At 33.5% G+C, this 25,475-nt stretch overlaps 3 protein-coding genes across 3 annotated transcripts; all 3 read left to right on the forward strand.

Annotated features, from left to right (window-relative positions):
- Window positions 1-1,585: 1,585 nt before the first annotated feature.
- Window positions 1,586-3,657, forward strand: LOC123704817. The gene is made up of 4 exons (XM_045653313.1): window positions 1,586-1,890; window positions 2,465-2,662; window positions 2,769-3,012; window positions 3,125-3,657. The coding sequence occupies exons 1-4, from the start codon at window positions 1,753-1,755 to the stop codon at window positions 3,307-3,309; spliced, it is 765 nt and encodes a 254-aa protein (XP_045509269.1). The 5' UTR covers window positions 1,586-1,752; the 3' UTR covers window positions 3,310-3,657.
- Window positions 3,658-5,782: 2,125 nt separating this feature from the next.
- On the forward strand, window positions 5,783-17,241 carry LOC123703120 (ras-like GTP-binding protein RhoL). Its single transcript, XM_045651011.1, has 5 exons — window positions 5,783-6,323; window positions 14,264-14,378; window positions 14,536-14,653; window positions 14,962-15,040; window positions 16,571-17,241. The coding sequence occupies exons 1-5, from the start codon at window positions 6,208-6,210 to the stop codon at window positions 16,692-16,694; spliced, it is 552 nt and encodes a 183-aa protein (XP_045506967.1). The 5' UTR covers window positions 5,783-6,207; the 3' UTR covers window positions 16,695-17,241.
- Window positions 17,242-23,248: 6,007 nt separating this feature from the next.
- On the forward strand, window positions 23,249-24,405 carry LOC123702242 (nuclear cap-binding protein subunit 2). Its single transcript, XM_045649939.1, has 4 exons — window positions 23,249-23,501; window positions 23,583-23,800; window positions 23,978-24,080; window positions 24,184-24,405. The coding sequence occupies exons 1-4, from the start codon at window positions 23,433-23,435 to the stop codon at window positions 24,277-24,279; spliced, it is 486 nt and encodes a 161-aa protein (XP_045505895.1). The 5' UTR covers window positions 23,249-23,432; the 3' UTR covers window positions 24,280-24,405.
- The last annotated feature ends 1,070 nt before the right edge of the window (window positions 24,406-25,475 follow it).

A 25,475-nucleotide genomic window follows, 5' to 3' on the forward strand; every position in this document is an offset into this window, starting at 1 on the left:
TAAGAACCATCCTCGTACTTCAAGGAATATAATAAAAAAAGAATTATCGAAATCGGTTCAGCCGTTCTCGAGTTATGGAATTACAACGAAAAGTGGCATTGATTTTTATATATTAGATTTTAGAGGTAACTTCAGGATTTTTTTTTATCGAGCAAAATTTTTCCAATCGTGTTTTGGAAACAGTCATCCCATCACACATACGTTCTATTTAGAAATTTCAGCGCGAAAAAACTTCAATATTTTCAATTATAGCTCATAGTTATCAGTCCATTTTGCCGTTTTCACCTAATCACCTAATAAGGGCCTTCAATAATTTATAGATTTTAATTTTTATTCCATTCAAGTCAGGGCTCGGAACCGGTTTGAAAAGAGCGGTTAATTTAGATTATATACCGGTAAATATATCGTTCCTTCATTTACCGGTTAAACAAGTGAACTGTTTATAAGTAACCCAAATGATTAAGGTTACCGGTTACTTCTGCACAAACGGTTTTGACACCCAAATTAACCGGTTAATTCCTTTATTATTTTTGCCTCATTTTTTAACGCTTGCCACAAGATATAGTGAATCTAATATCTATACATATAATAAATCTGTAGAAGGGTCAATTCTGTAAGTACATTGAAAATATTGAAAAAATAAATTCCAGGGGGTGTTACTGGATCGATACCAAACCCAAATATGTGATTAAAAAAATTTTTGTCTGTCTGTATGTTCAGGCATCACGTGAAAACTAACGGTTCGATTTCGATGAAACTTGGTATAATTATACCTTATTATCCTGGGCATAAAATAGGATACTTTTTGCCCGGGAAAAATACGTAGAAAAAAATAAATCTTAATTTTTCCGCGCGGACGGAGTCGCGGGCAGAAGCTAGTATCTAATATATCTAATATATTCTATTCTAAAATATAGTTTGTAAGTATAGATGTATGGATGTATGGATGTTTAGCACACATATAGAGGGTAACTTGGTTTAACACATAGGATAGTTTTTATCCCGGAAATCCCACGGGAACGGGAACTATGCGGGTTTTCCTTTGCAAACGCGGGCGAAGCCGCGGGCGGAAATCTAGTTATCAAATTCAAATTTCAAATATAAACTAAAATTGCGAACTTGAGTGCGATTAAGAATTTTGTAACTAAATAACTTCGCAACGTCCAGGCCCGTCGAGCGAGGGTAGCGGGGGCCGAGGATCCTTATGTAACTTGGTTTTAACCGGTTAATTTTCACCACCAAAACCAATATTAATGAAAAACCGGTATTTCTCATAAACCGGTAAAAACCGGTAAAGTGCAACCTTTAACCTAAATCAATTTCGGTTTGGGGTCAATGACCGAAACCGGTTAAGAATTTAAACCGGTTTCCGAGCCCTGATTCAAGTACTGCACATTTAAAAAAGACTACTTATTTTTTACTTATTCCCAGTGGGCGATCCTTGGACGATCTGTTTTTTAAGTTCAGATTTTTTCTGTGCGCAAAAGTTTGCGTAGAGCTTGCGCAGCATGAGTTTGTGTCATGTGCACCGTATCTTTGTATTTTTTCTTATCTGTGGCAAATGGCAATGTTGGTGACGTGAGACGTCTGACAGCTGTAGATTGACATTTTCCCTTGGCGGTAAAAGTTATAAACTACAAATAAATTCTACCTGCAATAATTATTATAACGAGAAATTCAACAAACGTAAATCAATTCTTTAGTACGATTTATTATAAAAATCAGTTATTGATAATAATATCTTACGGAAAAATGGAAAGATTCACAGAATTTGAAAGTCTGGACGAAGAAGTTAAAGAACTTTTGGAAAACTACAAATATAAAAGAGCTACATTTTACGAACCATGCACTCAAAACAATGTTAAAGATTGTTTGATAGGCCTTTCAGAGGTGCGTACAATTAATTACCTACGTATAATAGGTATACAGATTTTATTTCATTTATATGTGTAAGTGTAAATAATAATTTACGACGCAAAAGTGTTAAATAGGTACCTACTACCTAGGTAGAGTTACCCGGCATTATCATCATTACATAGTATAAAACAAGTCGCCTTTTCTGTCCCTATGTCCCTTTGTATTCTTAAATCTTTAAAAATACGCAACGGATTTTGATGCGTTTTTTTTTTAATAGATAGAGCTATTCAAGAGGAAGGTTTTAGTATATAATTTATTAGGTTTTAGACATAGCGGGCGAAGCCGCGGGCGGTAAGCTAGTATTTTTATAAAATATAAAGATTATGGATCCATTAACTGCCGAGTGTTAACTGCAGCTACCTAGGTAATTTGAAAATCACATTTACGAAACACGCAAATGTATGATTTTAAGTTTTAACTATTTACATATGATATTGTAATTTTAAGGATAACTGATAATTGTTTCAGGAATTAAGCTATTTGATTTTAACTACCTTTTAATTTAATTATGATATAGAGTTTTAAGTATAACTGATTATTGTTTCAGGAATTAAGCATTTTCAACATAAATTATATATTTAATCCTCATGTAGACTTTGAAAATAACACATTAAATACTGATGCATTGGTCAAACTTATAAATTCAGTTTGGACTTTATTACATAAATACAAAAGTATTAAAGAGAAGAGTGACCATTTGACAGAGCAAAATCATGTACTTGAACATAGCAATAGACATTTAAATGTAGGTAAAAAGATTATTATTTATTACTAACTATACATATTAATTTATTTAACATATTAAGTAAAATAATAGAAGTAAACAACAATTAATCTTTGTTCTGGTCTAGGATTCCATTGGAAGACTCCGAGATAAAGTAAACTCTGAAAAAAATGAATCCAGAGCATGTGTTGCCTCGGCCCAAAGAGTGTCCGACCAATCAAACGAGGTTTATCAAAAGTTAATTGAAACCCGAGCTAAATTGAATCAGGTGGTTAAACAAAAGGAAGCTAATGAAAAATGTTTGCAAAATAAAGTAGCAAGGTTGAAGTTGGAAAATGACAAATTAATGGACAGACTGCGAGGTAAAACAAGTGAGTATTTTTTATTTTTCCAATTATTGTAGTTTTTCATCATAAATGTTATTGAAAAATAATTTCCTGCTTTAATATTAAAATATCACTTGGTATAAATATTATTTTGCAGGCAATTATACTCCATGTGCTGATGTATGTGATGCCACTCTGACACAATTAAAGGATCGAGAAAGGAAACAAAGATCTGTTATAGCACAACTACAAGCTAATAATCAGGAATTATTAAGAGAAGTGATTGCTATGAAAGAAGAACTTTTACTGGCAGGAATAACTGACCTCAGGCTGAAACAATAACACTTATGAAATTATGAGACTAACAATTATTGGTTTCTGAATTGAGTATTTGATATTAACCATACCATGCTGCGTAATAACTGAGGCCCCGGAACCACAGACACAATAGAAAATCTATTGTGTCTGGGACCGATCGGGCCGCTTGGGGCTCAATGGGTTAAATATTTTCTTGTTTATGACATAAGCTTTCAACCTAAATAAAATCAATTCTGCATTCAGAAACCAAACTTATGCCTGACGGTACAAAATCTGTTGAATTTTCAGTATTATGACATAATGTACCTATATCTTTTATTTGTTGTGTTGTAATAAAATTAGTATAAGCTTAGTACCTAGTTAGGGTTTGTTCGCCTAATATTCTGTAACATATTGAATCTTATGGACACAGTCTTACTGGTGGTAAAAAAAATAATTCTGTTATTCGATCCAAATTGAACGCAAAACGGAGCGAACGATTTCCGCGCGTATTTTTCGTGGAATAAAATTCGCGCGTTTCGATCTGACGTGCAACGGCGTAAAGCTTTGGTCTGGTGATCATGACGCACAACGCTGAAGTATGCGCCCCAACGCAGCGTCACGACGCAGCATTTACCGTCCCTGCGGAGAGGTGGTCAGTTGATTTTGCCGCAGCTACCAAGGTACAAGGTAGACGCATACCCGCACACCGCAGCGTTGAATCGAGAATGACGCCGCGCTGTGCGGAAGTACACCTCCCCACTCACCGCGCTTGCCCTTCGCCGCTGACGCATACTGCGACGGAACAAGAGAACATTGTCGACGTTTTTCATATGATTGAGTGTCTGGCATCGCAAACCGCATACCTCAGCGTTGTGCGTCATGATCACCAGACCAAAGCTTTAATAAGAAGATCCATCGATTTTACACGTGTTTGTCAACAGCTGAGAACTGAATTCAACTGATAGTAATATAATCGTCAGAAATTTTATTCGCAGTACGTACTAGAAACTATTCTGCTTGCGGAATTTAATACGCAAGATTAAAAACCTCGCGGTGAAAGATCGCTATGCCGACAGAGCTATAAGTATAATAAGTGAAAAATATTTACTGATGGAGAAAATTGCGAGATAATATTCTAATTATTGCAAATGATAAAATTAAATTGTAATACATATTTATCTACGTGTATTTATTTATAAGATTAAACAAATGTCTGATATGTGAAGAAGCTAGAAAGATTTCATAGGATTTCATAAACAAAACAATGTATAGCATGTATACAAATACACTATACAATAGAATTGCGTAATAGATGGCGTGGGGAGCCATAATCCGACAGTAACTTCGCGGCGCGACGCGGACGCGTAACCTTTCTATGAAATTGTATGAGATTACGCCCAGTGCGGTTGGACCTTTAGAGACAAAACCGATAGAATATAATAAATTCGATTACTCTGACGGGATCACGGGGGTGGCCCGTGGCCGAGAGGTCAAGGCATCGTCCCGGAATGGCGAAAGACGCGGGATCGAATCCCGTCACGTTTTTTTTTCATTCTTTAAATTTTTTGAAGTAAAACTTCTTTAGGCACGTTGAGAGTAAAATTTTGGTTCCGAACCTCAAAAGGCAAAAAAACCGAACCCTTGGAACGAACTTATAGGATCACTTTGTTGTCCGTCTGTCTATCTGTTTGTCAACACGTGGTCAACACCCTTTTTCTCAGCAACGCGTGGAGGGATTCAACTGAAATTTATATCGAATACTCCTGTCTATGGTCACTTGATGCTGTGAAAAAATTAAACGTCGCAATCAAGAGATACAGCCGTTTATGCTGCAAATTAAATATTTGCAAGGGAATCAAAACCTACACTGTACTTCCCGTGAACACAGTCCTGAAATTTGTTAAAAAAAAACAATGTCTTATAGCACAAAAGAAAAATTTCTAAAACATACATTTTAGAGTAACAACGTAGGTTTGTTCGGAGCCCTCGGTGCGCAAGTCCGACTATACTAGCACTTGGCCAGTTTTATTTTTATTTAAAAAGCTTTTGAATGGCTATAAAACTAAAATATCAAGTACATGATATTATCTACTTTTTCCTTCCCGTCAGACCCAACACTCGACAGGCTCTTAGCCACATTTGACGTCGATCGTTGTCCTTTATAATTATTGTAACGTTGTATGTTGATTTTCCTTTAAAGTTATAATTTATAGGAACTTTAAACTGTGGCCTGCATTCTCACAGGCCAGACCAACAGGCTCTGGGTATTGTCTCGTTGCCTGTTTGTTGCAGACAGTTTATTTGTTTATTTGTCGCTTTCTCAAATTCATACGGATCAAGTTAGTAAACATTAGTAGCTCATTTTTTAAGTCATTCGTTTTATTATTTCCCGTCGAAATAACAGGAGGGTAGGAATAATATTACAATATGTGAGCTAATAATTGACGCCTTTTGCTTCTAATGGTAAGCGCGACGATTGTTTGACGTTATTTCATTTGTTCGAAAACTTTGGTCAGAAGACGCACACTGAATAAATTAAGAGTACCTAATATTATATCGATCTATCGAGTGAGGCTTGCGGTGGCTACTTGCGCCGACGCTTGACGCAGCTACTATTCATCGTTTGACAAACACAGAGTTGAATCATTCCAATTTCAACAGTTATACTATGTTCGAGACTTCGAGTCACGACCATTTTGCATTCATCCGCGAAACAGTGCGCGCGCGCCCCGTTACAATTAACATTGCTGCGTTATCGTAAATATTTCTACAAGTGTGATAAGATCATTACATCACTAAATGATAAGAGCCGCTAAGGAGTGATTTGTCTTACCGAGTTATCGCTAAAATTCGACATGCAACGTTACTGACTAAATCAAGTGTTAAAACAATTGCTATTGATTTTGTGTGTATACATTTTCGAATGTCGTTGTGTAAACCATGGGAACGGCGAAAAGACTGAAGGTTACAGTGGTCGGAGATGGTATGGTGGGCAAAACATGCCTTCTATACGTGTACACAAGGAACGAGTTTCCAAAGGAATATGTACCAACAGTGTAAGTACATGGCTGTATTAACTATTAATTGTAATATAGTTAATCCGAATAAAGACCTACTGCTGCAGAGCTGCCTATAGGTCAACGGGTCAGTAAACGCTGACGTTCCGTACGTGTCTAAATTAGCAGGTGATGCGGTTACGTCGTTATCTCTTACAAATGTTGTGTGGAAAATGACTGCACCCAATTACAACTACTGTATAGGTAAGTAAATTTATATTTTGTTCGATTGATTTAAGTTATTTTCCTTATATGACTTCATAAATATTTTATCAACACATTAGGTGCCTAGTATGAATCATCAGTTTAATCATAGTTGTATTATTTATTGGGTATAAATTAAGACTAACGCGTAAAGTGACAAAATCATTAAATTTTCTTTATTTGAAGTAGCTTCCGTTTTCTAGCTGACCCTTTGGCTAGTCAACTGTTATAATATTATTATGGTGTTAGGTAGGTATGTACTCAAAAAATATTCACTCTACATACCTAGGTAAATTATAGGTACCAAGTAACAGTATACCTACTTATACTGTTTTAAGGAGGTACTCACTACTCGGTACCTAATTCAAGAAGTGTTTGGCCGTACCTACGTATGCTCAATAATGTGAAAAATACATACCTAGGGTCATTGCGCCTGTTCGCGTCCACCTGCCTATTCGCGTCCATTTTGCGGACATCTTTTAGAAATTTCACGAAAATAAGTATACTTGTAATAAGAAAAATTTCCGATAATACCTCAATGTATAAGACACATGCACACATATTCAAAATATGCCTGCGGACCGCCTATCCTATTTAAAAAAAATATTTAATTTTGGCTATTAAACGAGAGAGCTAAAACGCGCGGGATTTTGAAAAAAAAATAGTGCGCCGCGTCGCGTTTGACGGTAAGTATCTTATTGTTTAATGTGAATTTTTGAATATGTAACTGTTTCTTTACTTTGCTAACAAAACATGGAATAGTATGGATTATAAATCAGCTTATTTCTTTTACAATTAATAGCTAAAATAAGGTGGACGCGAATTACTACACCGAATTTGTACAACTTCCATTTTGCGTCCACGGTGGGCGCAAACTATACCTATAGTGCATAACAATAGAACATATTGCGTCCACATTGTTTTTCATTACGTAGCAATGAATTATTTGTTAAAATATCTAATTTAAAATAGATTGTAAATTTTTGACTAAGACCACAAGTTGATAATTTAAATTTTCATTCCAATTAGCAAATTTTGATGCTATTTTTTCATTTTAAAAGGGGTATTCTGTGAATGAGACTTGATCATCAATTTGATATCCGTCCGTCTGTATGTCCGTCTGCCGGTCTTTCTTTCTGTCAAGACCCTTTTTCTCAGTAACGCGTCGAGGTATAAAGCTGAAATTTATATTGAATACTCAAATCTACGGTCCCTTGAAGCAGTGAAAAAATCAAACTTAGCTTAAATAAGCAAATGATACAGCCGTTTATGCTGCAAATTTCGTCATTCGCAAGGGAATCAAAACCTACAGGGTACTTTACGTGAATACAGACACTTGAAGTTTGGTACGAAGCAACGTCTTATAGCACAAATAAGGGAAATATTGAAAAAATAATCATTTACAGTTAAAACATACGAAAAAAACAGGTTAATATGGAAGCCTTGATGTGCAAGTCCCACTCGCATTTGGCCGGTTTTTATTAAATAGCTATATTCGTAAATAAATAATTCGTTAAAATCTAATTTTTATTTGCATTTATCTGATAAAATATCACCCAATACACTCTTAATTCCTTTTCTAAGCTGGTGGACGCGAACTGGTCCACGGGTGGACGCAAACTGGAATTTTTGGACGCGAACTGGGTAAAACGCCTAATTCTGCTATTTGTCTAGATAAATAAAAACCACATGATATTTCCAACACAATCGAAAGTAAATCTTAAAATAGACTATGTAATGAACACGTTACATAAATTTTGCGTTGAAATTTGTTCTGGAACATTTTTATTTTCTCCTTCAAACTTTCCAACTGCACTAAGTGGACGCGAACAGGCGCAATTACCCTAGTTAATTTGTAGTTAAGTACTTGAACCGCGCGCGCGGGTCTGTAGCCCGACAGTCAAATGAAATAAAATCTTAGGTACCTAGGTACCTTCTAGTTTTCCGTATAAAACCAGTTTTTGGACATCTAGACGACATACTCATGAAAAAATTTCTTTTTCCTCTAAATCATAATCTTTCGTTATATAGTCAGCAAACAAACAAACAACTTCAGTCATCAAGATATTGCGGCTAGCCGTCCGGCTGACCGCAAGCAGAATAATAATAAAATTATGCACGTAATATTTATTTCTTTGCGCACTGCGATGCGGCTACCCGCACTCCACAGACCGCTCCGGCTGCTCGGAGGGCTGCGGCTGGAGTGACGGCCAGCCGGACGGTTGCTAATTAATAGCAACCGTCCCGCGTCCGGCAACTTGCTATACGCACTGTGCGTGCGGCTGCCCGCTGTGCTGCCCGCCATTTAGTGAGTGTGTGCACGTGGTTGCAAAATGCTTGCTCTCATCTCGTGTTTGCAATTAATAAGGATGCATCCAGTACTTCTTTCTTTGCTTTTCTTCTTTATGTAACGTGTGTAAATGTAGTAGGTAAATGGCTGCAACTTCTTCCACGACGTGGTAACCGCAATGCGGCTACCCGCATAGTGCGTATGAACCCTTAAAAATAAAAAATAGGTAATCGTGATTATGCATATAAACCTAGTAAAAAAAAATGGAAATATAACAAATGGTTTACGGTACCTATACCCGTATACGGTATACAGGTATCTGATCTGAAAGTATGTACTGTAGGTATGTGGTAGGTTGTTCCAAATCTATACTAATGTTATAAAGCTGAAGAGTTGGTTTGTTTGTTTGAACGCGCTAATCTCAGGAAGTAGGTACTGGTCCTATTTGAAAAATTCTTTCGGTGTTAGATAGCCCATTTATCGAGGAATGCTCGACATAGGCATAGGCTCGCTCAGGCATAGCTTTATAGGCTATATATCATCACGCCAAGACCAACAAGAGGGGATCAATGCGGGTGAAAGCGCGGAGCACAGCTCTAGCTAGTAGCAGAATAAGCCTGTAGGTCAGTAGGTATACCTATTAATTACTCTCCTATTAACTCCAATAAATATATTTTAAAGCAAACATTACGTAATTCTGTAAGCCGAGGTACTTACTTACGGAAGTTATAAATTTATACGAATTGGTAACCGTGACCTAATCAATGGCCAATTTAAATATGTTGTCACTAACTACCGAACTCGTTCTTTATATTTGAGAAAATATTTTAAAATCTTATCCTTGATTTTTCTTAATGATATTAATGATATTTTATCTATATTTTACCTATTCCGCAGATTGTCGTAGCCATATTGCTATTTTATGGAATGATAGATTTTACGAAAATATGGTCGCATTTCATGATGTGGCCAACATGGATCGTTAAATCGTCAATGTAAGATTTTGTCATCCACATTTGGCTAGATCGTATAAAATATAGTGATGCCATAAAATATTTAAAAAATTCAGAATATTTTAAGAACTTGTTCATTGTTGAGTGCCGCGGCAGCGACTGTCCAGTGCTAGAAGCGAATCGCTCTTTAGAAAATAAACTAAGAACTAGTTTTATAAAACCGCTGTGACACTCCCGTTGGTTTAGAAAGAAAGAAAGAAAGATAATTTATTTGACTCCACAAAGTTGAATTAACACAATTAACACACAATACAATTAGAATATGACAATATAAATCAAACACAGTAAAATTTAAAAGCTCAGCATAAATTGCAACGCAGTTGCAACAATGATTTTCAATAGCTGGGTCCACACCAAACGATCCATCGATCCCGCGATCCGAGATCCACTTTAGAAACTTGCGATCCCATTTATGCGCTCCAAGCGATGTGGTTCAGCCAGTTAACTCTTGTACGATATGGAGTCACACGTACAACAGCGGCGTCTTGCCGTTGCAACTTGCAGCAGTAACTTTTATTATACCTACTTAAATGTTTGCACAAAAAATCAAGAAAAATAAATCGACGGTTTTGGGTGAAACAATTTTACAAAAATCGATGTACACTAAACCTAACTATACTTGCATTTACACACATATTTTGTAGCGTTTTATTGACTTTTCTGTTTTAACTTATCAGGTAGGTTACCTTCTCAATAAAAAGTATAAGACTAAAGATCAATATATAGAAAAGACGGATATATAATATTAAGAAACTATTTATACCTAGTAATAAGTATACTTGCAGTTCAAGATCAAGCCGTTCCCGCCGACCAGGAATCGACTGTTGTGTTTTAACTTTTATGCTAAGTAGGTAGGTGTGTGGTGAAGCTAAGAATGATATTATATTGCGGCATTATACAAAGGTACCTATAATATACAGGGTGTCCCAAAAAGTAGTGATGAACGGAAGCTGGGAGGTAGAGGACCTAAAGGGCTATCCGAATCACCCCCATGTATGTTATGCGATTTTTCGTATTTTCGGAGTTATGACGTTTTTTTCAATTTTTCACCTATCGCCGAGTACGATGATATTTTCACTCATGGTGACGTCAATTATTGCGCTAGATGCTTGATTTTTTTTTATGTGCTAAGCTGAAAGATAAGCCAATTCAGTATGGTAACATTTACTATCGTCAGACCTTTGAATGGAATAAAAAAAAGAATTAAATGCCAAGAAAGATAAAATTACCCAGTATGTTCACCACTTCAAGGGCCCGTAAAAAAACTAAATCACATAAAAAAAGTTTTCCGTTTTGCTTTTAAAAACTTGCTCTATCTATCAGGTAACTACCCTGAAAATTTCAATTTAATATTCAGAAGGCTTCAATCGAAAAATTGAAATCTAAATGTGGTAAGTGCAAAAATTGAATTAACATGATGATTAATAAAAACAAATTAAAACCAATAACAAGGTGTTTAATTACCAGAATTTTTTAAATTGACCCCGCTGTTGCTTAATGTAAGTCCGACATCACCGTAAAAAGTTGTCTTTTAAATGTCTGAATGCCCTTTTATCATTTTTAATAGTTTCTTTTGCTACTATGAATTATCGGGTTATTTCGTCCAAATTGTGGCAGTCTCTCGTCTTTGCAGTATCCCCGCGAAAAAAAAAAATGAGGTTTATGTCCGGGAACCGTGGAGGCCAGGCTAAGGGGCAAAGATACCCTGAATGATGGATTGGTCGTTGCAGCCTGCGCATGCGCCGGTGACGCCTACCTAAAAGCCTGGCCTCCGCGGTCCCTCGACCTAAATCCCATTGATTTATTTCAATGGGGATACTAAAAAGACCTCGGCTACTTGAGAGAATGCCACAATATGGACGAAATAACCCGGAAATTCATAGTAGCAGAAGAAACCATTAAAAATGAGAAAAGGGCATTCAGACATTTAAAAGACAACTTTTTACGGTGATGTCGCACTTACATTGAGCAACAGCGGGGTCATTTTAAAAATTTCTGCTAATTAAACACCTATTTATTGGTTTTAATTTGGTTATAATGATCATCATGTTGATAAAATTTTTTCACTTACCACATTTAGATTTCAATTTTTCGATGGAAGCCTTTTGAATAATAAAATGAAATTTTTAGGGTAGCTACCTGATAGACAGAGCAAGTTTTTAAAAGCCAAATGGAAAACTTTTTTTATGGGCCCTTGAAGTTGTGAACATACTAGGTAATTTTATCTTTCTTGGCATTTAATTCTTTTTTTTATTCCATTCGAAGATCTAACGATAGAAAATGTTACCATACTGAATTGGCTTATCTTTCAGCTTAGCACACAAAAAAAATTAAGCATCTAGCGCAATAATTGACGTCACCATGAGTGAAAATATCATCGTACTCGGCGATAGGTGGAAAATTGAAAAAAACGTCATAACTCCGAAAATACGAAAAATCGCATAACATACATGGGGGTGATTCGGATAGCCCTCTAGGTCCTCTACCTCCCAGCTTCCGTTCATCACTACTTTTTGGGACACCCTGTATAGATATAGGTAATGTATCTATAAGAATTATGTTTGATATCTCGCAAATCGGGGTTAAGTGTCTCACATCGACCACAAATCGAAATATTGATATACCTAGGTAATATTGCAATTAAACTGGGTACTTTACAATAATAATAGGTAGGGACTTAGTATCTTCTGCAACAGAGATATTTAATTTGGCAGCATCATAGTAATATACTAACTATACTTATAGTTTTTCGTATGGACACAGATGGCAGCATGCCGAAATATTGCTATTTCGTAGGAGTGTGCTGTGTGACAGTACTTACATCTAACTGCCTCTGCTGTGTAATGGGTCTATGTGGTATCTATTTTTTTTTTAAATTAAAAAAAGCCATACGAAAATTTACCTCTATTCAGTAATAAAAGATGTGAAGACATTTCCGATTGCAAATTGTGCCGAGTGATTTGATCAAGTTAAAAGCAACAGATTGCACTATTTATACAGTCAAATACGCGACATCATTGTTGTATTGTACGAGCCTGTGACTTCCTCCTTAAGAAACTGGACACACGCCTACTAACGCTTTATAGACTTCCTTGCTATCCATCTCTGTATCACATTCCAAGGACCTACGCATTTGTAGTCAATGACCGTAGGTACCTAACCGATTTGCATTGTTATTATATTCAAATTGCAATAACTTGTCATTTCAGTCTGTCTACCTAACATATTTTTATTTAAAACTAGCGGTCCGCCCCGGCTTCGCCCATGGTACATGTTTACGTTTTCTCTACATAAGATTCATCCTCGTACTTCAAGAAATATAATAAAAAAAGAATTATCGAAATCGGTTCAGCTGTTCTCGAGTTATGCGCTTACCGACACATTTTGCGATTCATTTTTATATATAAGATTAATTAAATCTACATGATTATTTAATTTTGCACGTTTATTACATTATAGTTATGTCTGCGCGGAAGGACGACTATAAATTCAATATCTAAGTATTTACTGTTCAACCGCAACTTGTACGGGTTAGGTAGGTACCATTCGATGCTGCTCATCAAGCAGAATTATATATTATACTAGCTTCCGCCCGCGACTCCGTCCGCGCGGATGTCGGTCTTCGCGTGGATGGTTTATTTCTCCATTTAGATTAGGTACCTACCTCTGACAATAACATCTTATAAATATCTATTGGACCCAATTCCCAAATACGGCTAGGCCTATAATAATACGCAACGTGTGTTCGCGGTTCTACGGAACAACGTCTATGGATAAAACTGAAAAATTAAGATTAATTTTTTTCTACGTATTTTTCCAGGATAAAAAGTATCCTATTTTACGCCCAGGATAATAAGGTATAATTATACCAAGTTTCATCGAAATCGAACCGTTAGTTTTCACGTGATGCCTGAACATACAGACAGACAGACAGACAAAAATTTTTTTAATCACATATTTGGGTTTGGTATCGATCCAGTAACACCCCCTGGTATTTATTTTTTCAATATTTTCAATGTACAGAATTGACCCTTCTACAGATTTATTATATGTATAGATTCTATTCAATTAATTTAATTATATTTTAATGGTTTAAAATCCCTGATAAATATATATCTGTATAGTAAGAAGTCTTTGCCAACTTTATAAGCTATTAATTTTTGATACCCGGCTCATGACTTTATTTTCCAGTCCATCGAACTAGGATTAGAGTTAGGGGATGAAGTCAGATTAATTGAAATTTAGTTTATAAAAAAGGAAAACTTTCAATATTAAGTTAAGTTAGGGAGTTAGTTATTATAGTTAAGTTAGGGACGCTAAAAACTGCTAAATCTCCAATAATAAAAAACAAACAGTCTAAGTTCGACATTATTTAGCAAACGCTTCTGTGCTGTACCTACTTAAAAATACAATATTATATCCTTTTTTTTTAGATTTGACAATTACGTGGGACATATTACAGTCGATGGCGAAGAGATCGAGATGGCGCTATGGGACACAGCCGGCCAGGAAGATTATGAAAGATTGAGGCCATTATCATATAACAGTGTAAGAATAGTTTCATTTGTTAAGTAAACGCGTGCTGCACCTTTCCCTATCGAATCAAGGTTTTTAAACTTAAATTGTGTTTTTATTATTGCTCAGATTTATATAACTAACTACATAAATCATTTTTACATAAAATTAATGTTTATTTTTGTTCTAGACGAATTGCTTCTTGGTCTGTTATTCAGTTGGCAGCAGATCTTCCTACGAAAATGTTATTCACAAATGGTATCCTGAATTGAAACACTTCAGTTCTTCTGTACCTATAGTTCTTGTTGGTATGTACCATATTCTCTTCATAGGTAACATTGCTAAATAATTAAATGTATGTTAATATAACTTTTACAATAAGTTCACCGAAAATGCTTACATTATGTATTTCTATGATTTGATTTATTCATATAATTATATATTTTAGAAATACTTTTTAGTTTTTGAGTTTTTGCCATGCTTGATGTCGTAGTAATACAATATTTACTGGGAAAGCTAATTTATAAATAAAATGCAAAAGCACCACATCAGCTGTAATATTTTATTTTTATTTTTTATCATACCTAAGTATATACCAATTTAAATATTCTTCCAGCTACAAAAACTGATTTAAGGTCATCAGGAAAAGCTGTCATCACAACTCAAGAAGGAAAGCAATTAAAGAAAAAAATCCGGTAAGAATTCATGTATTTATTGTCAAAATTAAATTAGTTCTGGCCTTGTCCCAAAATCCTTTCCTAGCTGACGTCACTTGATTCAAAGTTCAAAGCTGTAAGTCTGTTGCCAAATAAGATTTCAATAGGTCTATAGGTAATCAATAATCATTGCTCAACACTAAATAAATCTAGAAATTTAGTGTTGAGCAATGATTATCCTGCCAATTATATTCCTATCTATAAAAACTAATTATTATATTTCAAGCAAAATATGTACAAAAATAATTCCGCATCACTCAAAAGTTAAAACAACTAATTTATCCATTATCCATCTAACTACCAATGTCGTTTTTAACATTTTTATCAATGACTATTGGTTATGTCTAAAAACGGTTAAAACTTAAAAAGTAATAAGTATGTTCACCATTTTAAATAAAAATCCTTTAAACATTTGAAGCTATGTTGGAACATCATATCGCGAACGCGCGCCGGCAGCTGTGTTATCAGAAACATTATCATACGCCGATAGTGCTGCAAACTGAGATACAGCCCGAGTAGCTGTTTAATGCACAGTTTAATGACTGAATCGTTTTGAATTTTATTATAAACACAATGTAATAGCTACTATCATTTCCTTTTTTATTTATTATTTAATTTTATGAAATGAATTAACACTAATGATACACGCACACAAGCTATATTCATGTAGAATACTTAATTATACCTAGCTACCTTCTGTAATTTGTAATGTAAATTGTTAAATATACAGATTTTAACTAGTTAGCTTCGACTGATTTCGTAAAATATATAAGTTTTAGTGTATGGTTGTACCTACTATAGGTAACGACATAGACTATAATACTTTACTAATTAAGTTTGAAACATTAAAAAGTGTTCAATTTAACGGATGCCCATGCTAAAACAAAGACAATAGGTGGGACTTGTATTGTCTTCATTCTGAATAATACGAAGAAGAATCTAGTGCTTTCATAGTAGTTATGTCTGTAAATATATATTTAATATTTATATTTTAAACTAGCTTCCGTCGCGGGACTCCGTCCGCGCGGATGTCGGTCTTCGCGTGGATGGTTTATTTCTCCATTTTGAGTAACTCTGGCAATGATATCTTATTATAAATATCTATTGGACCCAAATACGGCTAGGCCTATAATAATACGCAACGTGTGTTCGCGGTTCTACAGAACAACGTCTATGGATAAAACTGAAAAATTAAGATTAATTTTTTTCTACGTATTTTTTTCAGGATAAAAAGTATCCTATTTTACGCCCAGGATAATAAGGTATAATTATACCAAGTTTCATCGAAATCGAACCGTTAGTTTTCACGTGATGCCTGAACATACAGACAGACAGACAGACAAAAATTTTTTTAAACACATATTTATTTGGGTTTGGTATCGATCCAGTAACACCCCCTGGTATTTATTTTTTCAATATTTTCAATGTACAGAATTGACCCTTCTACAGATTTATTATATGTATAGATGTGTACTCATTTTAATATGAAGTTTAAATAATTCATTACAGTGCTGCTCAACTAGTGGAATGTTCCGCGCTGGAACGAGTGAACATGCATGAAGTTTTTGAAGAGGCTGTACGAGCTGCGCTTCGAAAAAAACCTGTTATCAAAAGAACTTGTCAATTCCTTTAGTTATTTTAAGAGAATAAATACTTTAGAGATCCCAAGATTCATATCGTGATCTTCAAGATCCATTCCACTGTTTGTATAAAGACGTGCCAAAGTTTAACCGAGAGATTAACAATTTAATAGATAAGTTTATTATATTATGATAAATAACGTTTCCAACGTTAAGTACCTTTGAAAAAATATTTTATACAAGCAATACTTATTAATCCAAGATTTAATGATAATGATCGATTATTAAATCAATCTTCTATCTACTTAAATTATTTTAGCTTATAGGTGCTTATAGGTAGGTAATTCTTACAATAAATGCATTCAGTATTGTGTTACACGCATATTAATATTTAAGTTATACGAGTGGAATAACGAGAAGTTTATGTAAGATTGTATTTATAAGAAAAAATCAATTTTAAAAAGACTAGGCTATTAATTTAGCTTCCCAATTTACTGTAATAATTTGTTAACAATCTACTTGGTACATGAATGTTATCGGAGTACTTATTTAAAATTGTATGCGACAAATTCAATAATAAATATACGATTTTGTTACCTAGTTGTATTGTTTTATTTAGAACCCGATTACATGTATTAGGTATTTAAAAATAGTGTATATTTAGCACCTAGTTGTTAAAATTGTTTTGCTCTTTGCTTCAAAAATGAAAACTGGAAAGTGTGTTAGCTTCATCAAATACTATATACCTAGTAGTTACTTAGAGATTTTTTAATAGGAAAACGTATTTTATAGAAATATAGTGCATCGGGTTATATAAATGTGGATTGTGGATGCGGGGACGGGATTGTCTATGATCTCTGACTCATACTTTAAAAATAATCATAAGCCAAAGTTTCAAGGTTAAATTTAAATTTTGTATCCATAAAATTTTATTCTAGTTATGTGTTTCCCTGTAACGAAGTCACTGAAGTTTCAGATTTAGCATTTAGGTACCTAATATATTGACAATTCAGAGGTGAGAGGATCATACCAAGTAATGTAAGCTAACATGAGTAGGTATGTATATTATATAGGTATAAAATATACCACTATATTTTATACATAACATGAATCACGTGCATAATATCTTGTATAAACGTAGGTATATAATTTGAAACTGGGCAAAATTTGCTATAATATGTATTCAATATCGATTTTATAAATAATAAAAAATACTAACCAATGTATTGGGGAATACCTACATTGGTTAGTATTTTTTCTCTTTGCGTCAATCACGTAAAAGTCCGTAATCTTTTTATAAATTAATTTTCCTTTTTAAATACCTAGCTTCCGCCCGCGACTCCGTCCGCGCGGATGTCGGTCTTCGCGTGGATGGTTTATTTCTCCATTTTGAGTAACTCTGACAATGACATCTTATAAATATCTATCTGACCCAAATACGGCTAGGCCTATAATAATACGCAACGTGTGTTCGCGGTTCTACAGAACAACGTCTATGGATAACTGAAAAATTAAGATTAATTTTTTTCTACGTATTTTTCCAGGATAAAAAGTATCCTATTTTACGCCCAGGATAATAAGGTATAATTATACCAAGTTTCATCGAAATCGAACCGGTAGTTTTCACGTGATGTCTTCACATACAGACAGACAGACAGACAGACAAAAATTTTTTTAATCACATATTTGGGCTTGGTATCGATCCAGTAACACCCCCTGCTATTTATTTTTTCAATATTTTCAATGTACAGAATTGACCCTTCTACAGATTTATTATATGTATAGATGCGAACATCCATCAAGGATAAACCTACTACCTACTTAAAATGAGTAAGCTGTGTTATGATGTAGGTGTAAAATGATGACGAGTAGCTGAGCTCTACGCTCTCTGTACAGTGAGCCATATTATGTATGACTTGACTTATGAGCCATTACCGCGAAGAAAATGCCGTTGCACATTTAAATACTTATAAAGTTATAATCTTCATTAATAAAAAGAAAAAAATATATTATATTTCTAGTCTAGTGAAATCCAGTGAGTTCTCTAGTACGTAGTTAAGGCTCTAGCGACCTTGGTAGGTGATTTACAAGGCGGGATCGGGGGACCGGCGCGAATCTACCGTAGTAAAAATACTTACCTACGTATAACAATTATTAAAAAGATATTTGGATATGAAATCAAAATTTAAAACAACCATGCCCTGTGTTTCAATTTCATAAACACACTGTAAAAACACTACAATAATTGACGTTATATTGACTTAGCGTTTTGGTTTAAAGTCCAAAAATCGACCTCAGATCATGATTTTTTTCCAAAAAACCTGATTGTAAAATAAACAAATTAAAACAACCATGCCCTTTATCATATTCGAAACTTTAATATACATTTTTTTAGATAATATGTACATTAAGAATCTAAGGAGAAAAACGGTTAAGTATAACTAGAGTTAATTTTCGGTATTAAAAGGGAATTCTACCCGATTCAGGCCTTAAGTGGAAACTCTGCTATGGGGCAGGGCTGCAGTTATAGAAACTATAGTACAGAAAAGAGCCATACGCTCTATATTATAATTTAAGTGTTCGGGACTCACTAAGAGATCTCTGAATACTGGTATCCTCACTGTACCATCACAGTGTAAGTATATATTAGATATTATTTAATAATATTTTATATATATGTTACCGGAAATGTATGAATGTGTACAATTCCGATACCATTTAGGAAATGTATAAAATATTGTTTAATAAACTATTTAATGCATAGATATCCTAGGAAATGTATAATCTTCCTAAATCCTAGGAATTGTATACAATTCCAATATCGTATTAGGAAATGTATAAAATAAATGATTTCTGTAATAAAACACTGTATCGGGTAACAGTCTTACTGTAAAAGAATAATAATATGTTCATATTTTCATTTTATAATTTACATTTCTTAAATCAACTTAGGTATCTTAAGTAACTTAGGTAAATTAAATTTTCATTTGGTTAGTAATCAGTCCCCTCGTCCCGCTGTCCCCTTGTACACGTCCCAGTCGGATTGTATTATCTGCCGTATTACAAACGGCCGGCATTTTGTAATATGCCGAAATTCGTCTTTATCCAAAATTCTACAAAAAGAGGTCGTGAGCCGACGGAGCCCCACTTTGTGGGGCTCCTATTTCTGCGTAGTTTTAAAAAACACGAACATAACCTAACCCACCCCCTTTTCCAAACCAAAAATTCTGATGAGATTCTCCCCCCATCGACCCACGTACCTTCCAATATTATTTCATTATACATTTCCGATTGCTATTTAGGAAATGTATAGATTTCCTAGGCAATGTGTATAAAATAATTTATTTCACACATTTCCGTGCGATTTTAGGAACTACATACATACATTTCCTAGGAATTGTATACAATGACGGATTACATACATTTCCGGTAACATATACACAAAAACGCGGACTTACACACAAAAGTAGGAGATAGACACTGTTATGGCAAAAAGAATAGAAATAAAATTGAAATGCCATTTTACCGGTTAACTAAAGTTAAAAATTTATTTATGTGCCAAGGTATACGTTTTTACGACAGAATTCCTCATAGTATTAAATAGTTTAGTAGTCTTAAATTTAAAACTTATTTAAAAATGTATTAGTTCAGACTTCAGAGAGCCTATTACAGCATTATGGAATATACCTAATATGGAAGATGAAAATCCATGGAGGTTTGTCGCTTATGAACTACGACAGTTCTTTGGCATATTATGATATGTATAATATAATATTGTACATAGAGTTACATTGGTTACATGCAAGAAGCTTATATCCTCTAATACACTGGAGATTGCACTATGACCATTAACTTGAAACAAGAAACTATGACATTCAATGACGTCAGTCATGTTTTTTGTCTCTTTCTGTCGAGTGACCACGCTGGTTTGTAAATTCAGGATTTTTCAAAATAGAAAAAACTAAAAATCATGGTCTATAAATAATAACGACATATATTTTTAACAGTATTTATATTATAATATTATGGTCATACTTTATAGTTTATAGGTAGGTACATACAATTTTAATTGGTATAGAATGATAGTTATAAATAATTTTTGGCTACAAAGCTTGGATATGAACCGATATATAGCATTAACATCCTTTGTAAATAGAGGAAAGTTGTGTTTTGCATCAGATGCTGTTTACCAAATTGTTAGCTACTCAGATCTTCTTTTTAAACGCGTTGCTTCGACGGGTCAATTTCAAGCCAGAATCATCAAAGAAAAACTGTTTATAGCAGCCTTGCACAAATTTCAGCTTACTTTACAAAGTTTATTTTTAAAAAGGTATTTTTTTCTGGGTCGTAATCCTCAGTAACCTTGATGGGCACATATATTTCTTTTTATTTTACTTTTTGGAAAGCTGAAATACGTAAAACAAAAAAATATGAGGTAAGTTAAAAAAGTATAAATTTCAATGTAAAAACGAACAATCTTATAACTACATGTGAGTGCAATACCGATGTCATGTGTTGTTTCATTACTAGTAACAATCTTTAAAATGGTGTTCTAAATTTTCATCATAATATTGTTATTACAATATATTCTCTTCGCTATCCATAAAAACTCGTCATCATGGTTACCTTACTTGTTAAATCTGTTTATTGAAAACTTGTTGAAAAATGATAAAGTATTAGGGAAATAACAAATTTAACATGACTGCTTACTAAAATGATGCTAAATTAGACAATTTTTGCCATTGAAATGATTCTAAACAGGTAAATGCAGGAGTATTGAGGAATATTGTAAATAACGTAAATATACACTTGCCTGTGAAATTCTATGCCAGAATTTGGTGTCCAAACACTTCTGCAATTTTGCACAATACAATGCTTTCTCTATATTCGGAAAATATTCATTAAATAAGCAACAATATTAACTTAAATATTCGAAGCGACGCAATTTTTTTGACACACATGCCATATTGACAAAGTGAGAGTTGCTACAATTTTATTATGGTGACTACCCATAATCAGGGAGTATCGCTTTTTAATAATTGGTTCAGATACTTAGTTTATTTAGCATAAATAATAATTGTCTCATCCAACAATGCTTCTGAATGACGTTGTTGGCAATTTATCAACAAACTCATGTACAAAAACTGACCTTTTGCACAGAATATTACAGCATACATAGTAGCCTTGGGAAAACTTCGTATTAACAGTGGCAATACCAAGTTAGGTGTGAAAGTGATAAAAAACATGAACTGGGCAATATTTTCTTGTTACACGTCAATGTTCATACCGAAATCTCCAGTGTATTAGATATAAGCTTCTTGGTTACATGTAATGTAAAATTATATTGTTTAAGGACAAGATTTTAAAAGAGCAACTATGGAGTTTCTTGCCGGTTCTTCTCCATAGTGCTTTCCGAATCGGTGGTAAATGTAAAAAATGTTGTGTGGTTTTATGAAACCACGGTAAAAGTGAAACTTTTTTTCACACTATAGACATTTAACTAAAAATTATCGTATGTGTACGATAATTATCGTACACGTATCGTGCGTCACGCGACATGCGCTACACAGACCAAAAAGTTTGGGACAATGTAATAAAAGTTTCACTTTAAAAAAAAATGTAATGACGATTCAAAAGTAGGTACTTCTAGAAGAAGTCTAATTGAATAAATAAATGTTTCAGTTTGAACATGTGTTGTGAATTCGGTTATGGAATCCGAACGATATAACATAACCCGGTCTATTTTCCACTGGAGCTATGGTTACCAACTCTTACTATTTGAAAATACTTCATTCTTTAGAGGGGTGGTATTTCATTATCAATATTTGATTTTCAAAGTAAAAAGCCATGAATATTTTTAAATTCGCGCTCTTTCTGTATGATGTGCGTATCAAAAAGGACTTAGCGAAGACATAGTAGGTTAGGGTAAGGCCACGTAAAATTGTACATTTTCTACCTTTTACATGTCCCTTAAAAGTTAAAGTCCATAATTTAAAAAATAAAATATTAAAAGTAGTTGATGTAGTAATATTTTGTTAAGAGAAGTCTAATTTGTTGTTATACCTATTTATGTTTGGCGATATTTTCTAACTTTTACTTTTTTTCTCTGTACTTGAAATTCTTGTCAGTGAATTTTATATTTAAAACAACCTTATGTTTCGAACAGTAGGTAGGTATCATTTTAACTTATAGTATTTTACGTCAGTAATGACTGTTTCTTTAACAATATTACGATGTCTTACATATTTTTACCACAATCCACAATCCAATCAATTTTACCTCAATCCACGAATATGGTGTTTCGAGAGCGTTGCGAGTGTAACCACAGAGTGTAACCGAGAACTTGCTTTCCATGTAACCAAACTTTTTAAAGTAGCGTTAATATGGCAGCACTGATGCTCGCCCACAATGAAAAGTCAACTATTCATCCGCCAAAAATTTACCCTTGTTTGACCGGAATGAGAATAGAAAAATAAAAATGAAAGGTGCCTATTCTAAACTTTAAAAATTTATTTTCATATCACTTTTTTAATGATAGTAATATTTTTTATATGACAGATGACAGTGTAATGTCAAATTCCCTGACTGCTGAGTGCTGACAAGTGACAGTTAATTTTGGTATTGATAATGATAGGATAACGTAGCGTTAGCATTTGAGTTGAGTAACCTTATTTATTTTTGATGCAGATTTAATAAAATTTTAACTCGGTGATAGTTTCATGTGCTTATAACAAAAAGAGTCACTTTGTAAGGGTATTCGTATATCGAAGTGCTTCTAATTAAATTTCAAAATGAAACGTACCTACGACTCCATGAGCTCTTCCATCGAAATAAGTTCATACCGAGATCAACATTTTAAGGTTTCGTTTTTAAACATATGTATACAAATATCTATGAAAATATTATTGTGGGAACCTCATAAAATTGATATATTTTTCTAGGGTTCAAGAGGGGAGCAAGAAAAGCTACTACGTGCTTCATCCACATTGTACATTGGAAACTTATCTTTTTACACAACAGAAGAACAAATTTATGAACTTTTTTCTAGATGCGGTGACTTACGTAGAGTAATAATGGGCTTAGACAAATACAAGAAAACCCCTTGTGGCTTTTGCTTTGTTGAATATTATGCAAGACCAGATGCTGAAAACTGTATGAGGTATATAATGTTTAATGTTCCCTTTTTCGTAGTTTACCTAGCTAATGGGGGCAAGGCTCTATTGTTCTGTCATTCAGTTCAGAATATTAATGATTTCAAGCTGAATTATTCAATATAGTAAAATATAGTAGTAATTGTAATAAAAGTAATATAAAAACAAAAACATTATACTTCTAGGTACATAAATGGAACTAGATTAGATGATAGAATTATTAGATGTGACTGGGATGCTGGATTTATAGAAGGAAGACAATATGGGCGTGGAAAAACTGGGGGACAGGTAATAATGGTGTTTAATAAATATAGCAAATGATATATTATATTTAATCACTTATTAATATATTTTGTTATTTTTTACAACTAATTAAATTAATTTATTACAGGTTCGTGATGAATATCGAACGGATTATGATGGTGGACGGGGTGGTTATGGGAAAATAATTGCTCAAAAAATCACCCCAAATACATTAGAGCGTTGAGTGTATGATGGAAGGATTTGTGTGAAATGTGCTAAAGACTGTAATATATAACAATACAATCCATTCAAAGGGTTAAATCTGATTGTATCTTAAATGAACTAATAGTAAGAATTATTTTATACAATATTGGATTATTTTATTTAAACCATAGACTCCATTTAGAATAAGTTGACCTTTATAAAATTATCACCATAAAAGAGATACTATTCAAAATTGACCTTGGCATTTGTGGCATCTGAGGGATGCAGATAACTTTGAACTCTTGAAATTGTGCATGCAGTTATTATCCAATTTAGTTAGCCATACACACTACATATTTCTATAAATAATGAGAGATATCTTTAAACCAAGGTAAAAGAAGGAATCATTGTCAATATTGTATGGACACAGTTATATGAACAAAGAAATGTACAAAATGATTAATATCTCAATAACTATCTCATCTCAACATACTGGATCAATTTTTTGTAGGGTTCCATACCAAAAGGGGTAAAACGGGTTACGGGACTAATAGTGATACTGCTGACAGTAGGTTGTATGTCAATAACTGTAATTAGAAAGATGAAAACTTTCAAATACGTATTTTTGAAGCTGCTATTGCAACAAATAAAAATAAAAAAATGGATGGCATGGTTATAATCTGATTTTTTAATTAATAACATAACTATTTGATCAATTTCACTACAAAATGCTTGGTATAATATGTATTTTGGGGCCCACACAAATTCAATATTTAGCAATAAACTTGACCAAAATAAAACAACAATATTTCTGTAAATTCTTTATTTCATAAGAAAGCGTACACATAAGAGCACAAGTTTGGACACATCATTTTTAAATAATTTAAAAGCATAATTATTCTTTGTAATATATTTGTCTATGATGTTGTATAAACAACATTGATAAATTTAATGACTATAATATGATTATTTTGTAAGATTGTTAATTGTTAATAATAACAAAATAATGTTATTCAAATGCAAGAGATACATAACAAAGTCTAATAAAATCTGACTAGAAAATATTTAAAATGATACTTCGGTATTTATAACAAACTTGAACCAGACCGTTAACAGTGATAGATCTTTTATGATAGTATAAAAAAGAAATAAAAATATATTAAAAGTACAAAAACAAAAATATATTCTTATGTTAAAAATGAGAACTTATAAGTCTATAATAAGCAAAGAGAATTA

The sequence above is a fragment of the Colias croceus genome, chromosome 2 (assembly GCF_905220415.1).
Source record: "Colias croceus chromosome 2, ilColCroc2.1".
NCBI classification, from domain to species: Eukaryota; Metazoa; Arthropoda; class Insecta; order Lepidoptera; family Pieridae; genus Colias; species Colias croceus.